General features: G+C 43.8%; 1 protein-coding gene across 7 annotated transcripts in view; it reads left to right on the top strand.

Annotated features, from left to right (window-relative positions):
- The window catches only part of ptprma (protein tyrosine phosphatase receptor type Ma), a 244746-nt gene that overhangs the window by 116089 nt on the left and 107074 nt on the right, over positions 1–21583 (top strand). For all 7 annotated transcript variants that reach the window (XM_070541591.1, XM_070541590.1, XM_054742532.2 and 4 more), the window contains exons 8-9: positions 13225–13533; positions 15738–15847. In XM_070541591.1, the coding sequence (XP_070397692.1) occupies positions 13225–13533; positions 15738–15847 (419 nt within the window). The remainder of the gene's footprint in view (positions 1–13224; positions 13534–15737; positions 15848–21583) is intronic.

Genomic DNA, 21583 nt, shown 5'->3' with positions numbered 1-21583 from the left:
GTTTTCTAGACATTCGTCTAATTAACGCTAATAATGTCCTGAGCTGTGAAAGAAAAGCCGCTTCACCTTAGCAGCTCAGATAACACAGGTGTGGTTTGTCACCTACAATAGCTGTCAGTCATGTGACTTATAGGATTTATATATCGTCTATTGCAAGGGGAAAGAAAAGCCTTGGTTTGAGGCCCATTGAATTTGTGTTCTTTTGTCGGTCGAAGAAAACGGAGTAGATTGAGTTTGAGGTGTGCAGGAAGGTTATAGAAGACCACAATAAAAGTCTTTTTATCAGAGCCAGGCTGAAGCAGAATGGTGAATTGTGTTCTATGATATTGGCTCTGCAAAAGACAAATTGTGTTCTTCTCAAGGACACATCGTCAAACAACTGCTTTTGAACAGAAAAGAGAGAGACTGTATTCATAGTGGTTTCATTATAATTATTTTCTTCACCTCCATCTTTATATTCCCTTGAGAGGAAGAAACAGATACTTTGAGAGAAAACAGGCAGCTTTGCTGCTCCGGCGACATCAACATAAACTTTCCTCTCCAAAAGCTGCCTTTCAGCTCCTTGTAAACAATTATCATTGAGGTTGCTTGTAACCTCTACTTTGAACCCTGAAGAGGCTGATAAACAGTAGTTTTGTCAGGCTTTGCTACAACTGTTTTCTAAATTTGTACTGAAATTCTTCTCAAGGTCTTTAAATGTTTCTATTCTCTGTGTTTAATTATTTACAGCCTATCTGCTGTAATTTCTGTCACACATTTTCTCCATCCTTTTGCTGAATTATAGATGTCCAATTCCCCCTGCCTCCACATCCAACAAGCACTCATTCAGTCTGGTTGAATAACCCTAACTCCGAAGCGCCTCCACATCTCCTCCTCGGCTAAAGGACATGACTGTCAGGAGGGCTGCGAATTATTCCCAGCATTCCCGCTGCCTAGATGGCTAGATCTTAGATCCCATATATCTTGTGAGGAGGTGGCTCAGAAAATGCAGCATCCATTTCACAAAGTCAAGAGCGTCCCTTTGATTTACACTGTGGGTAACACCCTGAGTGGAGTATGACACATGCAGGTTTTTACCGACAAACGATTACCCCGCACGAACCATCTGCGATGTGCTGAGGTTGAGGAATTGCCTTAGGCACCTCCCACCCCTCCTACAGAGGTTGTAACCCACCCAAAACTCTAAATGAGGCCTTTCTTTATCCTCATTTCAAACGAATTTCTTTATGAAACCTTTCCACAAAAGACTAAACCTGGTCTGAGAGGGAGGGGGTGGGTGTGTGGTCATGTCAAGAAGCTTGTGCAGGAATGGGGCTTTGTTGTCACTCTGACCTCTATCGCTGTCCAGGATGTCTGTGGAAACAAACTGACAGATTCATTTAACCGGTTTTACTTTTACTTCCTCCTCCCTTCCCATCGACTGGCTGTCTGTTTGTCCCCCTTTAGTGGGTTTTCATTTTCTCACGCCTGCAAGGTTAGTCCTGTTAAAGTCCAGCAATGTAAAGAACCGATTCCTGGATTTTCATAGACTCCTTTCTGTGAATCCTCTTTTCCAGCCTTTAAAATTAATATTAAAAATGAACTAATTAATTGGTTAATGTTAGTACAAAACTATTTAAAAAGTCCATTTATTATTTGATTATATAACAGTAACAGGGAGCCTAAGTCAGTTCTGCATCATGAGTCCCCGGAAGAACGAAAAAATGAATGCAAGTTAACGGGGCTAAAAATGCTCTTTTTTGATTCCGCTTGTTTTGTGCCATGGATTTCACATATGATGTCCGTGAATTTTAAAGACACATTTTGACACCAAGAAGGGGCTCATTTTCGAACGGGGGGGAACTCTATTTCAGGTTTTGTGTGAAAATAAGATCAGAACTACAAATGCGCTTCATTGAAAGTGATGTCATCGAACCAGACACGGAGAAAACTGAGGGAAAAGGGCTGTAAGTTCAGCAAACTTCCCACAGGAGGAAAGAACCACCATAAATCTGGTCATTTGGTAAGAAGCAGCTACGCTAGTGGAGAGGAGATTACGTGGTAATGTCACATTTGTGACGTGCCGATTTCTAGTGTGTAGTCATGCTAATTAGTGACTTTTGCAAGCTGATAAATCTCAAAGTACATGACTGGCATGGTCAAAACACCCATCAATAGTTTTCATTTAAATTGCAGTACAACATATGTGCGATTCAGGGCGTAAGGCAAAGCGAATTAGAAAATAGCGTTTTTATCCCCTTTGACCTGCATTAATTTTTTCGTTCTTCCGGGGACTCATGATGCGGAAGTGACTTAGGCTCCCTATAAAGAAATAATATTGGCTCTTACTGCCTGTAGATCCTCAGCCAGAGAGCAGAAGGCATTTATAGGACAGATTTTTGATGAATGTACTAATTCTATGAATGAATGAATATTTTATTTGAACATACCTACATTATTTCTACTTAAAAACAAACACACCTTATAAACAAACACACACACACACACACACACACACACACACACACACACACACACACACACAAATCTAAAACTCAATCACAAAATAAAAAAATAAATTAATGAAATGAAAATAGAAAAAAGAAATCTAATCAATAAATAAGTAAATAAAAATATATAGTTTAGATAATATGTTCAAAAGGAGAATCTTATAAAACTCCTGCTCCCTCTCCATGTTATTCAAATTCAATTCAATTCAAAAATACTTTATTAATCCCAGAGGGAAATTGATTGCTGTAGTAGCTCAGAATAATAATAATAATAATCAAGTCATCAAAGAGGTGTTGTATATTACAATGGCTGTTGGCAGGAAGGATCTCCAGGATTCAGTCAACATGAAACTCAAAAGCATCCATATTTACTATAGTTTGTGTCCTTATTCACCTATGTTCTGTATGACATTCTCTATAGTTGCCCTCGACTTCCCCAATGTCCCATTTACACCAGTGCATAACTGCATTTGTAAGCATTCTTTTTCCCTTTTACCCAACAGTAAACATACAACACAGTACATGAACACGAATAATTGTCATTGTAATATTCCCCCTGGATGTTTTAATGGTTTGATGCAACCGGTGGGAAATTGCCTTTTGCATACAAGACCAAAATTTCCAAGGCAAAACATCACAAGACCATTTCTTGCTGCCAATCTAAGAATCACTGACAAGCTCATAACACCTGATGTTTTCTGATTTTTGTTTTGGTTAAAAAAACATTTATGAAATATTTTATTTTAAAAAGTACATTTATTTTAGCTTCATGGCATGAAGGGATCTTGCTGATATTAAAGGTCAACTTTATTTTTGCAGTGGCCTCTAGTAGGAATTAATGCCTAATGAAACAAAGCGCCTGTTTTAGTGGAGTTGCTAATGCTAACGGTTAGTTTCTTCTAGCTGAGACGTTCTCTGCTGTTTCCTGGTTAGGTTTAGGGTTTAAACCACAAACAGCCTTCTGCATTGTGAGCCAAGATGGGTGAGTCCATGAATGATAAGTAACAGTGTGATGTAGATGTGTCAGGCTTTTCAAATCCTATAGTCTCACCATCTATTTTCTATCAGGAGCTAATGAAGATGATAGGTGTAAAACTATTTTCATGTTCAGCCTGCACAACAAACTCAGAGTAACCATTTATAATCTGAAATAATGCTTTTAAATTCTGTGACGTTGACCATTAAATTCTCGATTAGAACAAAACTAAAGTGTGCTAAAAGAAAACAAATAACTTGTAATTTTGGAAAAAATAAGTCAAACTGCTGGAGTTAGTAGGGAATTAAAATATGAGTACAATCTTCCCTTGGCAAATGCAAACACACGCACTTGATATGTTCAGTACAATGCTTACAGTCTGTAAAAGGACTTAGGGTTTTTAATGTTTTTACCTTTGTCCAATCCCCGGACAAGAAAACTAGTTTTTGGGACATGGAACGTCACCTCGCTGGCGGGGAAGGAGCCGGAGCTTGTGGCAGAGGTTGAGCGGTACCGGCTAGATATAGTCGGACTCACCTCGACACATTGCATTGGCTCTGGAACCCGAGACCTGGAGAGGGGTTGGACACTCTACTTTGCTGGAGTTGCTCCGGGTGAGAGGCGGAAGGCTGGGGTTGGCTTTTTGTTAGCCCCGAGACTCTCTGCCTGTGTGTTGGGGTTTACCCCGGGGGACAAGAGGGTAGCTTCCTTGCGCCTTCGGGTCGGGGAACGGGTCCTGACTGTTGTTTGTGCTTATGGGCCAAATATCAGTTCAGAGTACCCACCCTTTTTGGAGTCCCTGGGACGAGTGCTAGATAGTGCTCCATCAGGGGACTCCATTGTCCTGCTGGGGGACTTCAATGCTCACGTGGGCAATGACAGCTTGACCTGGAGGGGTGTGATTGGGAAGAACGGCCCACCTAATCTGAACTCGAGCGGTGTTTTGTTATTGGACTTCTGTGCAAGCCGCAGTTTGGCCATAACGAACACCATGTTCGAACATAAGGATGCCCACCGGTACACTTGGTACCAGGGCAACCTAGGTCACAGGTCGATGATAGATTTTGTAGTCGTATCATCTGACCTGCGGCCGTATGTTTTGGACAACCGAGTGAAGAGAGGGGCGGAGCTGTCAACTGATCACCACCTGGTGGTGAGTTGGATCAGATAGCAAGGGAACATGCCGCGTAGACCTGGCAGACCCAAACGCATAGTGAGGGTCTGCTGGGAACGCCTGGCAGAAGAACCTGTCAAGACGGTCTTCAACTCCCACCTCCGGCAGAGCTTTGACCACGTCCCGAGAGCGGTGGGGGACATTGAGTCCGAGTGGGCCTTGTTCCACTCTGCGATTGTCGAGGCGGCTGTTGCTAGCTGTGGTCGTAAGGTGGCCGGTGCCAGTCGTGGTGGCAACCCCCGTACCCGCTGGTGGACACCAGAGGTTCGGGGAGCCGTCAGGCTGAAGAAGGAGGCCTACAGGGCGTGGCTGGTCTGTGGGTCTCCGGAGGCAGCAGACAGGTACCGGATAGCCAAGCGGGGTGCAGCAGTGGCAGTTGCCGAGGCAAAATCTCGGGCGTGGGAGGAGTTTGGTGAGGCCATGGAGAAAGACTATCGATCGGCTCCAAAGAGGTTCTGGCAAACTGTCCGGCGCCTCAGGAGAGGAAGGCAGCAACTCGCTCACACTGTTTACAGTGGGGATGGGGAGCTGCTGACGTCAACTGAGGCTATAGTCGGACGGTGGAAGGAATACTTTGAGGAGCTCCTCAATCCCACCAATGCGCATTCCGAGGAGGAACCAGAGCTGGGAGGCCTGGGGATGGACTGTCCGATCTCGGGGGCAGAAGTTGCTGAGGTAGTCAAACAACTACACAGCGGCGGAGCCCCGGGGGCGGATGAGGTTCGTCCTGGGTATCTCAAGGCTATGGATGTTGTAGGGCTGTCATGGTTGACACGTCTCTACAACATTGCGTGGTCATCGGGGGCAGTTCCTAGGGAGTGGCAGACCAGGGTGGTGGTCCCCATTTTTAAGAAGGGTGACCTGAGGGTGTGTTCCAACTATAGGGGGATCACACTCCTCAGCCTCCCTGGAAAGGTCTACGCCAAGGTACTGGAGAGGAGGGTCCGATCGATAGTTGAATCTCAGATAGAGGAGGAGCAATGTGGTTTTCGTCCTGGCCGTGGAACTGTGGACCAGCTCTATACCCTTGCAAGGGTGATGGAGGGGGCATGGGAGTTTGCCCGACCAATCCACATGTGCTTTGTGGATTTGGAGAAGGCTTATGACCGTGTCCCCAGGGGCACCCTGTGGGGGACGCTCCAGGAGTATGGGGTGGGTGGCTTTCTGTTAAGGGCCATTCAGTCCCTTTACCAGAGGAGCGTGAGTTTGGTCCGCATAGCCGGTAGTAAGTCGGACCTGTTCCCAGTGAGGGTTGGACTCCGCCAGGGCTGCCCTTTGTCACCGGTTCTGTTCATCACTTTTATGGACAGAATTTCTAGACGCAGCCGTGGTGTGGAGTGTGTCGAGTTTGGTGGCAGGAGAATCTCGTCTCTGCTTTTTGCGGATGATGTGGTCCTCCTAGCTTCATCCAGCTCTGACCTTCAGCTCTTGCTGGGTAGGTTCGCGGCCGAATGTGAAGCGGCTGGGATGAGGATCAGCACCTCCAAATCTGAGACCATGGTTCTCGACCGGAAAAGGGTGGCTTGCCACCTCTGGGTCGGGGGAGAGGTCCTACCTCAAGAGGAGGAGTTTAAGTATCTCGGGGTCTCGTTCACGAGTGAGGGTAGAAGGGATCGGGAGATCGACAGGCGGATTGGTTCGGCGTCTGCAGTGATGCGGACGCTGAGCCGATCTGTCGTGGGGAAGAGGGAGCTGAGCCAGAAAGCCAGGCTCTCGATTTACCGGTCGATCTACGTCCCAATCCTCACCTATGGTCATGAGCTTTGGGTAATGACCGAAAGAACGAGATCGCGGATACAAGCGGCCGAAATGAGTTTCCTCCGTAGGGTGGCCGGGCTCAGCCTTAGAGATAGGGTGAGGAGCTCGGACATTCGGGAGGGACTCGGAGTAGAACCGCTGCTCCTCCGGATCAAAAGGAGCCAGTTGAGGTGGTTTGGGCATCTGGTCAGGATGCCTCCTGGACGCCTCCCCGGGGAGGTGTTTCGGGCATGTCCTGTCGGCAGAAGGCCCCCGGGTTGACCCAGGACACGTTGGAGAGGTTACATCTCCAATCTGGTCCGGGAACGCCTTGGGGTCCTGCCGGAGGAGTTGGTGGACAAGGCCGGGGAGAGGACGGCCTGGAGCTCCCTAATTGGGATGCTGCCCCCGCGACCCGGACCCGGATAAGCGGAGGAAGACGAAGACGAAGACGAAGACGAAGAAGACCTTTGAACTATAAAAGTAGAACTACGAGTATAGTTAAGTATTTTTTAATTAATAAACTATAAGAATACCTCCATTAAATGTTTATTATGTAATCTAAAGGCTTTAAAAAATAACCCACTGGCAAAATGCTCTCTCAAGTTCACTTCCCTAGTATTTACCAATAAGTGACTGCCTTTCACAATAGAAAATTTCAAAATAAAGCCCAGTTACAGCGTGTAGAATTAAAATTGCATCTCTGCCTCCTGGCTGTGTCTTTGGCTTGTATTTGAACCAATCTGACCACAAACAACCTTTGAATGTGGTAATTAAATAGTGAAGTCATAACCTCCATCTTTAGTTGTACAAACATTTGAAATCCAAAATCATTTTATGGCTGTTTTATAGTCTGATGCATCTTTAGGGCAGCACACAGGATACAGCTTACAGAGCACACCTTATTTTCACTGTCACATTTTTACCCTCCTATTCTGTTCAGTACTGTGAGAAGAGGTTCACCCATTCATCTCCACCCTTACAGCTTCAGGGGGTTCATCAGACAAAGTGGCAGCTGAGCTAGGTCCAGCGCCAGGCTCATTGACTGGTTTCAATTTGATCCAGAGCTCTGTTGGCCCCTCTGCCCCTTATCCTCACCCATCCTGGCAGTCTCATTCATCATGAGGCCGATAAAGAAAGACCTGATAGAGTGAAGAGCAACCACCACCATTCAATTAATCCTTGTGATTATCCACACCTTGGTGGTGCATGGGCAGAGCATGTGAATGTGTGTGTTGTGAGGATGGGCATTTGTCTCTGACTTTATAATGGGAGGTCTATTGGCTGTAGGGTGACATTCATTGTCACATGCATGTTTGCTTTGCTCGCAATGCTTCATTTGACTTTCTGCTTCTGGTGTCAGCTTGGTTTTCATGTCTTCATCTGACCTTCTTTAGTAAATCTTCCATCTTGGTTTCAATTGGGGCTCTTAATTTAAGATCAAGCCTCAGATTTGTGGTAGTTTTACTGGTTTTGGTCAAATGTTGAAAACATGCTTGAACTAGTGGTATATGACAGAGCCTTGCATGATTTGTTTGCTTGGTGGATGAGGGATGAGTCTCAGACACTGCACAAACAAATTTGGAGTCCAACATTGTAAAAATTGAGTGAATTGTAGCCATAGTTTTGTTTGCTAATTACAATTATTTGCGACAGCCTTCTTGAATTCACTTAAAGCTGGGTATATCGGTTAGATATTTTGGAGGGTCCTGGGAGCTTGAGGGTTCAGAAGTACCGGTATTTTACCTTTTCCTAGAACAGCACTTTTCTGGACTGAGATGACTGATGTTTTTCCTGGGATCTGCTTTAGCCACTCCTCCACCTTTGGGGTTACTGCCTCGTGTGCCCCGTTGACCAAGGGCACCCCCGACGTCTCCAGGCTTCTCTAGTTTCTCATGTTCCTTCTGCCAAAACAAATCAATTAAGCGAACCTGGAACATTGAACACTAGATTGTGTATCCATAAGAGAGCTGTCAATCAACAAGAATGTGACCCAGTTCCCAGCATGCACTACGGGGTGACATGGGTGCCTCTGTTAGCTTAGCACAAAAACCTAGCTTGCATTCTAAATCAACCTCTATTGAATTAATGTAAGTCTGTAAACTTCAAGCTACTGTGGACGAGGAGGGAAGGGAACGAAAATGGATTTATCTGTTGTGTATTGGAGCTAAGTGATAAGCATAGCGTCCAGCCTTACGCTACATCAGGTTGTTGTTTTTAGCCTGTTGTAGCATTAGCGGAGGTGTGCTAGCATCACGAGTGCCAGATTCCTGCCAGTTTTAGATGTTTCACTGCTCAAACACAGCAGTTTTGATTCAAACGAGTCATTAGCAGCTTCTGCATAACCCAATAAAGGTTGCAGAGATAATTCTGGAGTTTGGTTACACAATTTAAAGGAATTTGTGAAAAATTGCAAACTTTCACCAGTTTGCGACTACTTAAACACCTACTTAGTTTTGTTTTCTCTATTTCAAACACTGTTAGCATTTGACAAGATTAATAAACAAATCTGAATAACTATCTCACTTTTAAGAAACATGAATCTGATTTTATCAACTGTCACAGAAAAAGCTCTCAGTTTTCTCCTTGAAAGTCTCCAGTCAGCTGTTAGCAGTTGAAAAGTTTATCTTTTTCCTGAATTTCACAACCAACACCTCGCCAACTTCTATCTCTTTAAATCACTTCATGGAAAAGTGTCAGATACACAGTTTTATTCTTGTGGTTTTTCAGGTGTTTCCTTAACATTTTCTTCAGTAGTAAAAGAAAACTTGACTGTTGACTTTTTCTATCTTCCTTTTACAACCCCTCACCCACCCCCACCCCCCTCACCCCCACTCCCCCAATGCCACCCCTCATTTTTCTCTTCCTCCAGAGGATTGCTTAGACGAGCACTCTAGGAGGGTGATGGAGCTTTGATTGTCAGTTATCAAAAGCTATCATTATCGCTCGCCTTTCTGGGATATGAAAATGATTTCCTAAGTGTGAAACCCATGTCATTACCTCAGTGTGGTCCTTCGCCGTCACTGAGATGTAATAGAAAGAGGCAAACAAATGTTGCCTCATCTCACGGCTCAACCAGAACAGAGCGTGCAGCAATCGACATAAGTGAAGCAAACGCCGGGCCTCAACTGCTTGGATCGAAACACTTACCATGAAAACATTTCTCCAAAGATACAATTTGGTGTTGTCTTTGAAAGCAGCTGACATTCTCGGACGAGGGATCTGACCATTCCTGTGCCATCGAAAGTCAAGTAATCTTTTGTTGTCTGCCTTCAGATAACAAGCACTCCCTGCTCCACCCCCTTGCACCGTTTCATCCTGATGAGACGGCAGCCTGGATCAGTAGCCACATTGACTTGTTTGAGGAGGGGGGTGTTAGTCATTGGGGAAGCAGAATTTTCCTTCTCTCGTCTTGGGTGTGTTTCCTGAGCCGGGAGATGGAAGTCTATGCCAGCATCGGGCTTTTCTGCTTCCAATCGATGTGGATCTGATAAAGATCCTGGCTCTCTGGATGACTCGCACGCTGCGAGGCCCGAGGAGGATCTGATAAGTAATTCCCTCTTCTGTATGTATAGCTGGAAAGATGCTGAGAAACCAATCGGGTGCTGCTGTGCACACATGAAAACACTTTTGCCCCTGCAAGACTGTAAACACACATTGTCCCCCTCACACACACACACACACACACACACACACACACACACACACACACACACACACACACACACACACACACACACACACACACACACACACACACACACACACACACACACACACACACACACACACACACACACACACACACACACACACACACACACACACACACACACACACACACACACACACACACTTGTCTGGCAGTAAAGTGGCTATGCTCCAGACATGCCCAATTTGTTTCCTTTCATCCAGGACTAATGTCTTGCTCTACCCAGGGGCTAAGTGCCCCATTTGAAGCCCCCCTCTCTACAACATGCGGTTATTTGTTGTTTCGTGGAATCATGTTCTCACTTCTACGGCCATAAGCAGCTCCTCATTCAAATAAACAAATTAAAATTAAAAACAGCAGTAATACGCTGATAAATTCTAAAAACATTATTTAAATGTCACAGTGTAATGATGAAAACAGTCCTAATGGTTCTATGTAAATGTCAAATTCAAATTATTCTATTACGTCTGCAAGAGTGGGCCAGGTGACCATTTGTCCACCACTTGGAATACCAATCTGGACTCTCGCTGGAACCGAATCTGTGTGCGCCCCTGCATAAGATAGACCTTGGTAATTTCCTGCTCCAAGGGATGCTTTCACAGCCTTTATTATAACTCTGATCCTCTAGAAATATCTGCCATACTGGAGAGACATTACAGTCATATTTTTAGTACTTTCACCCCAACGTCTCCTTTAGTGTACGATAGCCTGAGAAAATTGGGAAGAAGGAAAAAAGCATCCGTGTGTGTTTCTACGATAGCCCTGTTATTCGCTGTTGTGATTTCTGCATTGGATTTTTATATTCAGCCTCTCATTGCTCAGTTAATAAAAGTAAACTAGCAGTCACAGTAGTCCGGGGTAATAGGCTCACTCCATCAGTTGTCATTCATGAGGTTACGAGCCCATTTGAAATGAGCTGCATCTCCTCCTTTTACGGGGATTTTAAAAGGATATGAGCCCTTTAGAGTGACACATCCATTTCAGATTACGGGCAGAATGTGTTTTTCATCCTTTTTTAGAATTAACCATGACCAGGCTCTGAAACAGGCCAGGATCCTTGTTGTTCATGCAAACAGATGATGTCATTCTGTCATGGGTTGCTTGGGCGCACACTGCAGATCTTCACATCTTTACTGCCTCCCTCAGACAGCTGGCATTTGCACTACAGGGAGCCACGAGGGCAACTAACAATTAGCCTTTTCTCCACAAAACTCCAGACTATGGAATAATCACGAGAGCTGCTTGTTGAATGGTCAACATTATTTTAAGTGCTCACTCGGCTTCTGCATCCAGGACGAAGCAAATTCTCTTTTCACCGAAGAGAAATCAAATTCCTCTGCTTGGTTTAAAAGCTCATAGTTATTTAAACAAGTTTTTTTTTTTTTTTGCACAAAAGCTTTTCTATTCCGGTACTTTTCCCATTCGGTCAGAATTTGGGGCTCCGTTGACGATACCTGTGATGTTCCGCCATGATGGAAATGTGACAATCTCCATGAACGCTCCAGAAATGGGCCACCCTCTCAGCCGTTCATGCACATCTGCTTGAGATTCACACTTTGGTGCGTTTGTCACTTTGAGAGCATCTGGTTTAATTTAATTTCTGTGCTTGGCCACCCTTCAATTCTCTGTGCCTTTAGTGGAACCGTTGCCTACTGAGTGCGGCCAACAGATAGTTCCACAAATATAGGGGTTTAAACTTCTATTTTCTGGATGGCTCTTCTCAACATTGCAAAAAATTTGGGGAAAAAAAAAGGACATGTTTTTTTATGCCAGTGCTCTGATAAAAGCTCTTCACTTTATCATGAATCCATTTGTTAATACATTAATGAGCGACTGCTGTTGTAATAAAGCTGGCTCCTTTCTTATGTGCTACCCTGTAGCGCAGTTCTAACGTTCAGCTCTTTTTCCGATCTGTCTCCAACAGCCCCTCTTCGTCTAATGCTATTCCATCTGTGCAATGAAATCACAAGAGATATCGTATGTTCTCCTTATGAAATCTACAAGTGTTCAGTCTTTAATTCAGTAAGGAGCTATTTTACCTTCTCCTCTTACTTACGGTTGAAAGGCTTGATTTGACATGTTTTTTTCCCTACTTGGTATCGACTATAGGTGCTCTCAGAAATGGAAGCCTTTTGTGGAATCGCATTAAGCCGCTGCCAACAGTGTTGTCTGCAGATTATTGCTTGTTTTTCATGCCTTCCACACAGTCTGTAGAAAAGAACAGCGTACTGGAGATCGAGACCACTTTACTCCCCCCAAACACACCTCCAGAATGTTAAACATGGCTGACGCGGCTACCTTCGGATTGTTAGACCATGTCTCCTGGGAAACGGGGAAATTGAACTCTGGCTCTTCTTAATAGGTGGTAAAGTGTTAAGTTCCAGAGAAATGGACTGCAGATTTAACCTGGAATGGAAATTGATCCCATTACCTTGTGCTTGGCCAGCTTCCCTCCTGTAGGAAGGAAGAGAAGGAGAGATGTTGGGGAAGGGGGGTAGAAGGGGTACAATGCAGAGTTCAGAAGAAATAGCAGGAAACAGAAAAAGGTGAGGGAATGGAGATGGGCAGGGTGAAGTAGCCGAGTGGAAAGAAAAGGATGGAGAGACAGGTGACGGAAGGAGGAGGAACTGAGGAGAAAAGTCCAAAAGGAAAGGCAAGGAGACACAAAGTATATATGTAATTAGAGGTGATGGGTGGCCGTGGGGGGGAGAGGTGTCTCCTGCCTGGATTGACAGGCTGGCTGACTCTGTATCAGTGTGGTGCTAATAGCTGACCGCCACTGGGGCCAGATGGAAAAGAGAATGGAAAAGGCAGAAGAAGCAGAGGAATGGCTACCTTTCCTTCTGGGGGGGTTTCCACCAACAGACCTGTGGTTTGGAGCTTTAGTAAGTCCAAGTTGGCTGCGCTGATGATATTTGGTGATGCTCAGTGTCAGGCGGTGGCTTTGAAAGGGTTTTGTGACAAATATTTGAGCTAAATACCCAAAACGCACATCTCAGTTTTTGTTAAAAGTGGTGAATTTTGTTTCAAAATTTGTCAAAACATTTGATCTGCAGTTTCTTATTTGGACCAAAATGTGCCTGATTTCACTGATGGTATCTTTTGATGTTTGGTCATACCTCGTTCTTCTCTCTAGAGCCCATGCACGGCCCTCGGCGGTTACAAGTGGTGGATATCCAGTCCAAACAGGTGACCATACGCTGGGAACCGCTGGGCTACAACGTGACCCGCTGCCACAGTTACAACCTGACCGTCCAGTACCGCTCCAGAGTGTCCGGTAAGGAGGAGACCCGGGAGGAGGTGTGCTACGATGCACAGAGCCGCGACCCTCAGCACACGATCCTCAACCTGACACCCTTCACAAACCTCAGTGTCAAGCTGGTGCTGCACAACCCAGAAGGGGTAAAGGAGAGCACCGAGCTGGAAGTCCAGACTGATGAGGATGGTGAGTCAAACCGAACTGACAGAGCTTGAAAAATCTCCAATCCAGTAACTATTGTACTGACGTCCTGTGATTTTGGGCGGCTCAGTTTGGTCACCATGGATACCTATCAAATAGTGTCAAAACAGTGCCAGAATCAATGCAAATGAAAAGACAGCTGCAATATTTCACAAATATCAGTTTTTCATTTGATTTGTCCCTCTGAAAATAAAAACTTGGACAAATGTAACAAATTAACAACAAAATCAACATTACATGAAGCCACTCAAACATAACCAAAGCACATTTTGAGGAAAGCAAACAAACTTTTTTATAATTAGATTTTAGGGGTTTGTCATTTTGAGTCATATTGCACAAGCTTTTGTAAAGTGCCATTCGTTTTGGAATGTTTCTTGGTTTGTCCCTTCCAGGCTACTGTATGGTCACGATATAGCATTACCCTTGTTTATTATGTAGTTAGAGGCTCTGGATAGTCATATTTTTTGTTAGTAAATACAATCATAAATACTCAACATATGTTCTCACAGTTACACGCAGGTTTGTTGAATTATTTTGTGTCATTATACTAAGTGATGACCAATATTATTGGTCTACCATTAATATTGGCTGTTGTTGACATAAAAATTTAATATCTGAAATTATTGGTATCATAATCAGTCTTTTAATGACCCAACTATTTCGTACCATTCACATATTATACGTCAAAGCTACTTTTCCTATCTCTTAAAATGTCAAAATATGACAGGTCTGATGTCATCCTGTTGATATATTATTTGGCGCAACTTGTGAAGTAAAAATTTGCCATTTAATGAACGTACACTGTGTAGCTAGCTAACTAACAAACGACTCAAACAAAAACAAGAATCTTCACCCTAGACTTTATTTTCTTATCTGAAGGTCTTTAAATGTTTTATAAGTACATTACTAACTAATAAACGCATCTTAGCGTCACGCTTAGGGAGAAAGAGCTGCTGTTGAAGACAAAATAAATATGTCACTGTTCTGTTACTAACTTAAATTGAAGTTGGTATTTTGCACAGAAAATGTTTAAAATGTAACCATGATAGGAGATAAAAAAGTTTTATGAGAGGAGACTGAAATTATCTGTGTCGATTTATATCAGGATCAGATATTAAGAGTCACACGATATCGGTATATTAGATATCAGTAAAAAAGCCGATATCAAGCATCCCTAATTATTTCTTCTTATGTTATGAATATTAAGCCCATGAGTTTATTTTAATTTGCAAAAAAATCCACATTTTCCAGGAGAATTCCATGAGTGGTTTTGTCTGTACATTTCTTTACATGAAACTTGCACGGCTTTGTATTCTGTTCTGCCACGGAGGGTAAATAATTCCGAAACGATAAGCAGCCATCAAAAAGTTTGGGATTTTCAATTCATTTTTTATATTTTTTATCTCCAAAACCTGGAGGTATGCGTGCTGTATGGCTGTTGCACCTCCAGAGATGAAAGATCTTGCATGTTGCCTCAGCAGGCACAGGAAATGTACTCCACAGAAGTCTCGGGGAACCCTGGCCGCCAGAAAACAAACAAGCTCCACTGACGAAAAGAGTCACGTCTGGCTTGTATCTCTGGTTGGGAACTTAAAAGAAGCAACTGTCTCCTGCTATCTGACTGCCTTGGATGTCTGCACGTGGATCCACAGATCTGTGTGTGTTCACGGTCTCGTGGGGAAAGGTGTACAGACAGAGTGAAGTGGTTGTTCTTTACGATAAATCCTCACATCAATCTGTTCCACTACCAGAATCAACACATTCACATGAGGCGACTGGGACAGATCTCACAGAAACGCGGACAAAGGTTTATAAATAGACTTACAAGTGAACCTTTGTTTTATATCATATTTTTACTTGTAGGCATGTGAAGGGTTCACTATTGCTGTAAAACTCGATCCTTCTTCCGTGCACATTCAGAGTGGTACTCACCAGGACATCAAACAGCTCTGTGACTACTTGCGACACTCAATACAAGCAAACATATTAGAAGATTGAAGGCATATTTGATGCTAATTACAGAAGATACCTTGGTTTGATTGATCTGAATGCTTTCAGTTTTGTCTGGGGAACCGTCGTTTGATTTTCAGTCAATTTTAAAACTTTAGCCACATCTGTGTGTTAAAACTGTTTTGTGTCATTTAAAAAACGTTTCAGCCACCTTGTTTAAATGTCTCTGCTTCCCACAGTACCCGGAGCTGTTCCTCTGGAGTCAATCCAGGGGAGTCCCTATGAGGAGAAGATCCTCCTAAAGTGGAGAGAACCAGCTCAGACCTTTGGGATCATCACTCAGTATGAGGTACTGATGTAGAGTGTTAAAGGAGTGATTTACCAGTTGAATCAATACATTAGTGGTCTCTAGTAGGAATGAATGCCTTGGAAGTCATTCTCCTTGGGGGTGGGGAAGGGGGCGGGGGGGAGGGTTTGGGAGGGTACACTACCGGTGCACCATTTCTCAGACCTAAAAGTTGCACACATCACATTTGAGCTTCAGATGGCAGGCTTTCTCTTATTTCCTGAGATTTTGACATCTCACCTCAGACTGGATAACAGTAACGCAACTCTACCACTGATTTGCAACGTTGATGTTTTATCTCAACAAATAACACAAGCCTGGAGGAGTTCTGCTGTGTGGTGGAGTTGCTAATGCTAACGGTTAGCTTAAATTAGCTGATTCCTGGATGTTAAAACAGACTTCCCTGTTGTGAGTCAAGATCAATGAATGCTAATTTAATGTGGTGTAGATGTGTCAGGCTTTTCAAATCCTAGAGTTTTACCGTCTATTTTCTATCAGAAGCTAATGCAGGAGATATGTGTAAGAGACCATTTTCATGTTCCATCTGCATGAAAAGCTCTGAGTGACAGATTATAATTAGAAGTAATCATTAAATACTTTTTTTTCTGTGTTCCACCTCTTAAGTCACTCTATAAAGTACCTGCCTTCACCTATGATATCACTTGCATGCACTTTATTATTCTGAACTCACCTCTACATTTATATTATATAAATAGTCTAAATGAGAGAATATGACAGAATGTACCACACCTGTTTAAATCAAACAATTTAAGAATCTATGTGTTTACTGGAGACCCAAATTAAGTGTTGGTATAATAATTTTGCTAAAGACTTCCCCTCATTTATTTTCTGTGCTAATAAATGACTTTAATATGTTTCTAATTAAGTTTCATTTCCACATTCCATCATGGGCTACTGACTTAATTGTGCCCTTAATGAACATGATTATAAGGTTAGCAAACTTAGTAGACTGTGAGATCCGGCGTATAATTTATGACTTTGCTTATAATGTTAGTGTTTGTTAATATCCTCATTTGTTTGGTCAATTTTATTAGATCAAGGGGAAAACAAGGACAGAAAGCAGTTCAAAATCAAGTGGAATAAGAGTTGAATGAAAATTTGGACAAGCTGTAGGATTTGATGTAAAAAGTCGTTATTTCTTATTTAGGACTTTCTGTTGTTATGGTGATTTAATGTACAACATTTCTAAAGACTGAAAAAAGAAATTGGAAAATCTCCTTTTAAGGTTTATTATAGACCATTGATCCCTTTTCTTTGGTCAGAATCAAAATTTTCTTTTCTTGGTCTGAAATTTGCATGAATGCCATTGGTTGATCTTTGTAATGTGTTTCTTTTTGGGGTGGTTGTAGCAGAATGCTAAATGTTAACATCAGTCTAATTTTAACTCTCTGAATATTTAAGATTTAATTACTCTAGAATTTAGAGGCAGATAAACATTCATCCATCCATCCATGCATTCATCCATTTTCATCTGCTTATCCGGAGTCGGGCCGTGGGGGCAGTAGCCTAAGTCCAGAGGCCCAGACAACCCTCTCTCCAGCCGCTTGGGCCAGCTCTTCTGGGGAAATCCCAAGGCATCCCCTGGTCAGGTGAGGGACATAGTCCCTCCAACGTGTCCTGGGTCTCCCTTCAGGCTTCCTCCCAGTTGGACGTGCCCGGAAAACCTCACCGGGGGATTTCCAGGAGGCATCCTAACCAAATGCCCGAGCCAACTCAACTGGCTCCTCTCGATGTGGAGGAGCAGCGAATCTACTCCATGCCCCTCTCCAATGACCGAGCTTCTCACCCTATCTCTAAGGGAGAGCCCAGCCACTCTGCGGCGAAAACTCATTTCGGCCTCTTGTATCTGTGAACTCGTTCTTTCTGTCACTACCCAAAGCTCATGACCATAGGTGAGGGTAGGAACGTAGATCGACCGGTAAATTGAGAGCTTCGCCTTCTGACTCGGCTCTATCTTCACCACGACACACCAGTACAACGGCCGCATCACTGCAGATACAGCACCAATCTGCCTATCGATCTCGTGCTCCAGTTTTCCCTCACTCGTGAACTCCTCCACTTGGGGCAGGACCTCATCCCTGACCCGGAGAAGGCATTCTACCCTTTTCCGAATAAATATCTTTACCCACAAAATAATTTCACTCAATCAGTGCCAGCATCCAAATATGAGGCCCTTACATGTTTTTTAAACAACTAATTAACGTCAGAAGGCCAATGCACGCTCTGTTTTTACAGTATAAAAACTGTCATGGCCAAGTTCATCCAAACTCAAATCTCAAGAAGAGGCGGATGCAGGGGAAAATCTATAAATAGTTGTGTTCTCATGCAATAGAGACTAAATAGTAACAACAAATACTATCCCTATAATACACTTTAAATCAGAAATCCAGTTTTTTTCTCATAGGGCACCATCTAGGGGCAGATTAGATTGACTGCACCTTAAACCCCACCCCCTACTTCCGTGATTACAGCTGGAAGTAACGCCTCTCGTTGGTTAACCAAATTATAATTTTCGTAAATATAACATAAAATATATACATTCATTTTTATTCAAATGTGAGTCTACAATAGGCATGTTGATAAAAATCTGAACCTAAAAATGTTAAAAAGCGTTGTTCAAAATCAACGGCTGACTGCAGAGACAAAAGGAATGACGTTGCACTTTCCTGCCTTAAACACAAGGCCAGATTATAATATGGGCAAACTGAGCACAGGCCCAGGGGCCCACAGCCACAAGGGGGCCCATGCGAGCAGCAGTCTTGTTTTTTCTTTTCTTTTTATGTAGCAGTGTTAATGTATGAGAAAAATGTTGACAAGTAATTCAACTTGTGCCCGCATTTTCTAAGTTAACACACATTTCTTTTAACAACTGTAGTTTTTGCATCTTTACTGCCTGCTTCAGCCCTCTCCCCCCTCCCCCTGCGCAGCGGCCGCAAACTCACTGATGCGCCTGCAGCCTCTCAGAGTTCCTGCTGATCCAAACATTGAAAGAATCATTTCATTTTCTGTTCCTTACTTCTGGTTGCCTTTAGTAGTGTCTGTTTGTTGCAACCACCAGGTACAAAAACGAACTTGTTTTTATTTGACTATTTTTCTGTCCTGTCTGTTTATTATCTTCCTGCATCTGTCATGCTGAGCAGGAGGTTCGGACCCAAAAACGCAGAACACACGATACAGGAGCAGATGTAAATAAGTAAATTCTGATCTAGTGGTCCAAAAACAAAACTTTGTTTTGGGGGGGCCCTAAGCACATTGTGCACAGGGGCCCCTGTAATGATAATCCAGCCCTGCTTAAACACACGTAACTTACAGGCCGTCGTTGAAATAAAGTTCCTGAAACCTGCTGAACCTCATCCAGAAGCTGTTCTGCTCCCGTCTGAGTACAGTATATTGAACGTACACACCGACCTTAACAGCTTAAGGTGGAAGTAATCCACCAGCGTCTCCCCGCAGATTGATTCTCCATAGTCCATTTTCCCTCTTGCCTCTGTTTGCTCACGCTGACAGCACTGTTTCTCTCACAGATTAAATAGCATAAGAAATGCAAACTATAGCTCCGCAGGTCGCTCTGTTAACTGCGTCGCCACCAGGTCAATGAAATATGAAGTTTTCTCTCAACGCTCCTTTTTATTCAAGTGTGCGATGCAGCGTTGTCTTCTACATGGTCAGATGTCAGAGAGAGTGTGTCAGCAGAGTGCAGGAAAACAAAGTCCTTAAAACGGTATGTTTACTGCACGCGTAATTGCTTTTAGGGAAACACTCTTCTGCTGTTTGTCTTTGTAAAAAATTCAACACACAGGTAAAATGCATTCAGATCCAATGTTGCTGCTTTGTCAGGTTTACTCATATTTTTTCTTGAGGCAAATGTGTTTCACTTTATAAAATACTAACTCTGGGCTATAATGAGCATGGGCTGCAGTGATTACTTCTCTCTGCCTCAGTCTTTAAAAGCCTTAACAGTAGAGTCATGTGTAAAAATGACAATAACTCACTGACATGCCAGCATTTTTATACAGGTTTTTTTAATTAATGCATTGTTGTTACTTTGTTTAAATAATGTTTAAGACAGAGTAACAGACAAGTGAAGCTTGTAGCTCGTTATTGGAAATTTTTCCCATGACGAATGTATTGGTGTTTCTTTTATTTTTACTAATTTAGCCGTAAAAACAAACAACCCAGTTTAAAACGTTTATTTTCATGCCTCTTTAAAAAATTCTAACATAGTACAACTATGAATAAACTGTACAGATAAAAAAGTAATGAAGTGGTTCTCTTGCACGTGTCTAAATACCTTAGCCGATAACACGGCTCGGACCAAAACCAACAATTGGACCTTCTGGTTGTCGACCTCACTGGACCACAGCACCTCTGCATTTACATGGGTCCTGCACTCATTACACACTTGCACATTTTGAAACAGAAAAAATGTTTGGATGTACAAAAGGGAGAGTGGTGTTTAGCCCTCTTATGTTTACTGTGGCAATGCGGGTTCCGGTATCAGGCGTACGTGGTCCAGAGGTGATAGCCGATAGGAGTGGTGCGATTCCCGTGACTGTTTCAAAGTTAGCTTGTTTTGCAGATTTGCATTTGCAGCTTTAAAGATCAATTTGACTAATTTTTAATAGAGAACCGTGCAGTAGCAACACTCTGGTGTACCTGCTTCAGGAGCTAAAAGTGAGCCAGATCAGGCTTGAGCTGAAGACAGCAGGATCCATCCATCCATCCATCCATCCATTTTCATCCACTTCTCTGGAGTCTGGTCATGGGGGCAGTAGCCTAAGGCGAGAGGCCCAGACTTCCCTCTCCCCAGCCACTTAGGCCAGCTCCTCCGGGGGAATCCCAAGGCGTTCCCTGGCCAAATGAGAGACATAGTCCCTCCAACGTGTCCTGGGTCTACCTTTAGGTCTCCTCCTGGTTGGACGTGCCCAGAAAACCTCACCAGGGAGGCGTCCAGGAGGCATCCTGACCAGATGCCCAAGCCACCTCAACTGGTTCCTCTCGATGTGGAGAAGCAGCGGGTCTACTCAGAGCCCCTCCCGAATGACCGAGCTTCTCACCCTATCTCTAAAGGAGAGCCCAGCCAATCTGCGGAGAAAACTCATTTCGGCCGCTTGTATCCACGATCTCGTTCTTTTGGTCACTACCCAAAGCTCATGACTACAGGTGAGGGTAGGAACGTAGATCGACCGGTAAATCGAGAGCTTCGCCTTCCGACTCAGCTCTCTTCACCACGACAGACCGGTACGATATCCGCATCACTGCGGATGCAGCACCAATCCGCCTATCGATCTCACGCTCCAGTTTTTCCTCACTCGTGAACAAGACCCCGAGATACTTAAACACCTCCACTTGGGGCCGGACCTAATCCCTGACCCGGAGAAGGCATTCTACCCTTTTCCGAATCAAGACCATGGTCTCAGATTTAGAGGAGCTGATTCTCATCCCAGCTGCTTCACACTCGGCTGCGAACTGCTCCAGCGAAAGCTGAAGATCATGTTCTGATGAAGCCAACAGGACCACATCATCTGCAAAAAGCAGAAACCTGATCCTCAGGCCACCAAAACGGATGCCCTCCACACCTTGGCTGCACCTAGAAATCCTGTCCATAAAGGTTATGAACAGAATCGGTGACAAAGGGCAGCCTTGGTGGAGTCCAACTCTCACTGGGAATGAGTCCGACTTACTGCCGGCAATGCCAACCAAGCTCTGACACCGGTC

The sequence above is a fragment of the Nothobranchius furzeri genome, chromosome 11, assembly GCF_043380555.1.
Source record: "Nothobranchius furzeri strain GRZ-AD chromosome 11, NfurGRZ-RIMD1, whole genome shotgun sequence".
Taxonomy (NCBI): domain Eukaryota; kingdom Metazoa; phylum Chordata; class Actinopteri; order Cyprinodontiformes; family Nothobranchiidae; genus Nothobranchius; species Nothobranchius furzeri.
The sequence above is the reverse complement of the archived record's forward strand: the minus strand, read 5'-3'. Positions and strand labels throughout refer to the sequence as shown.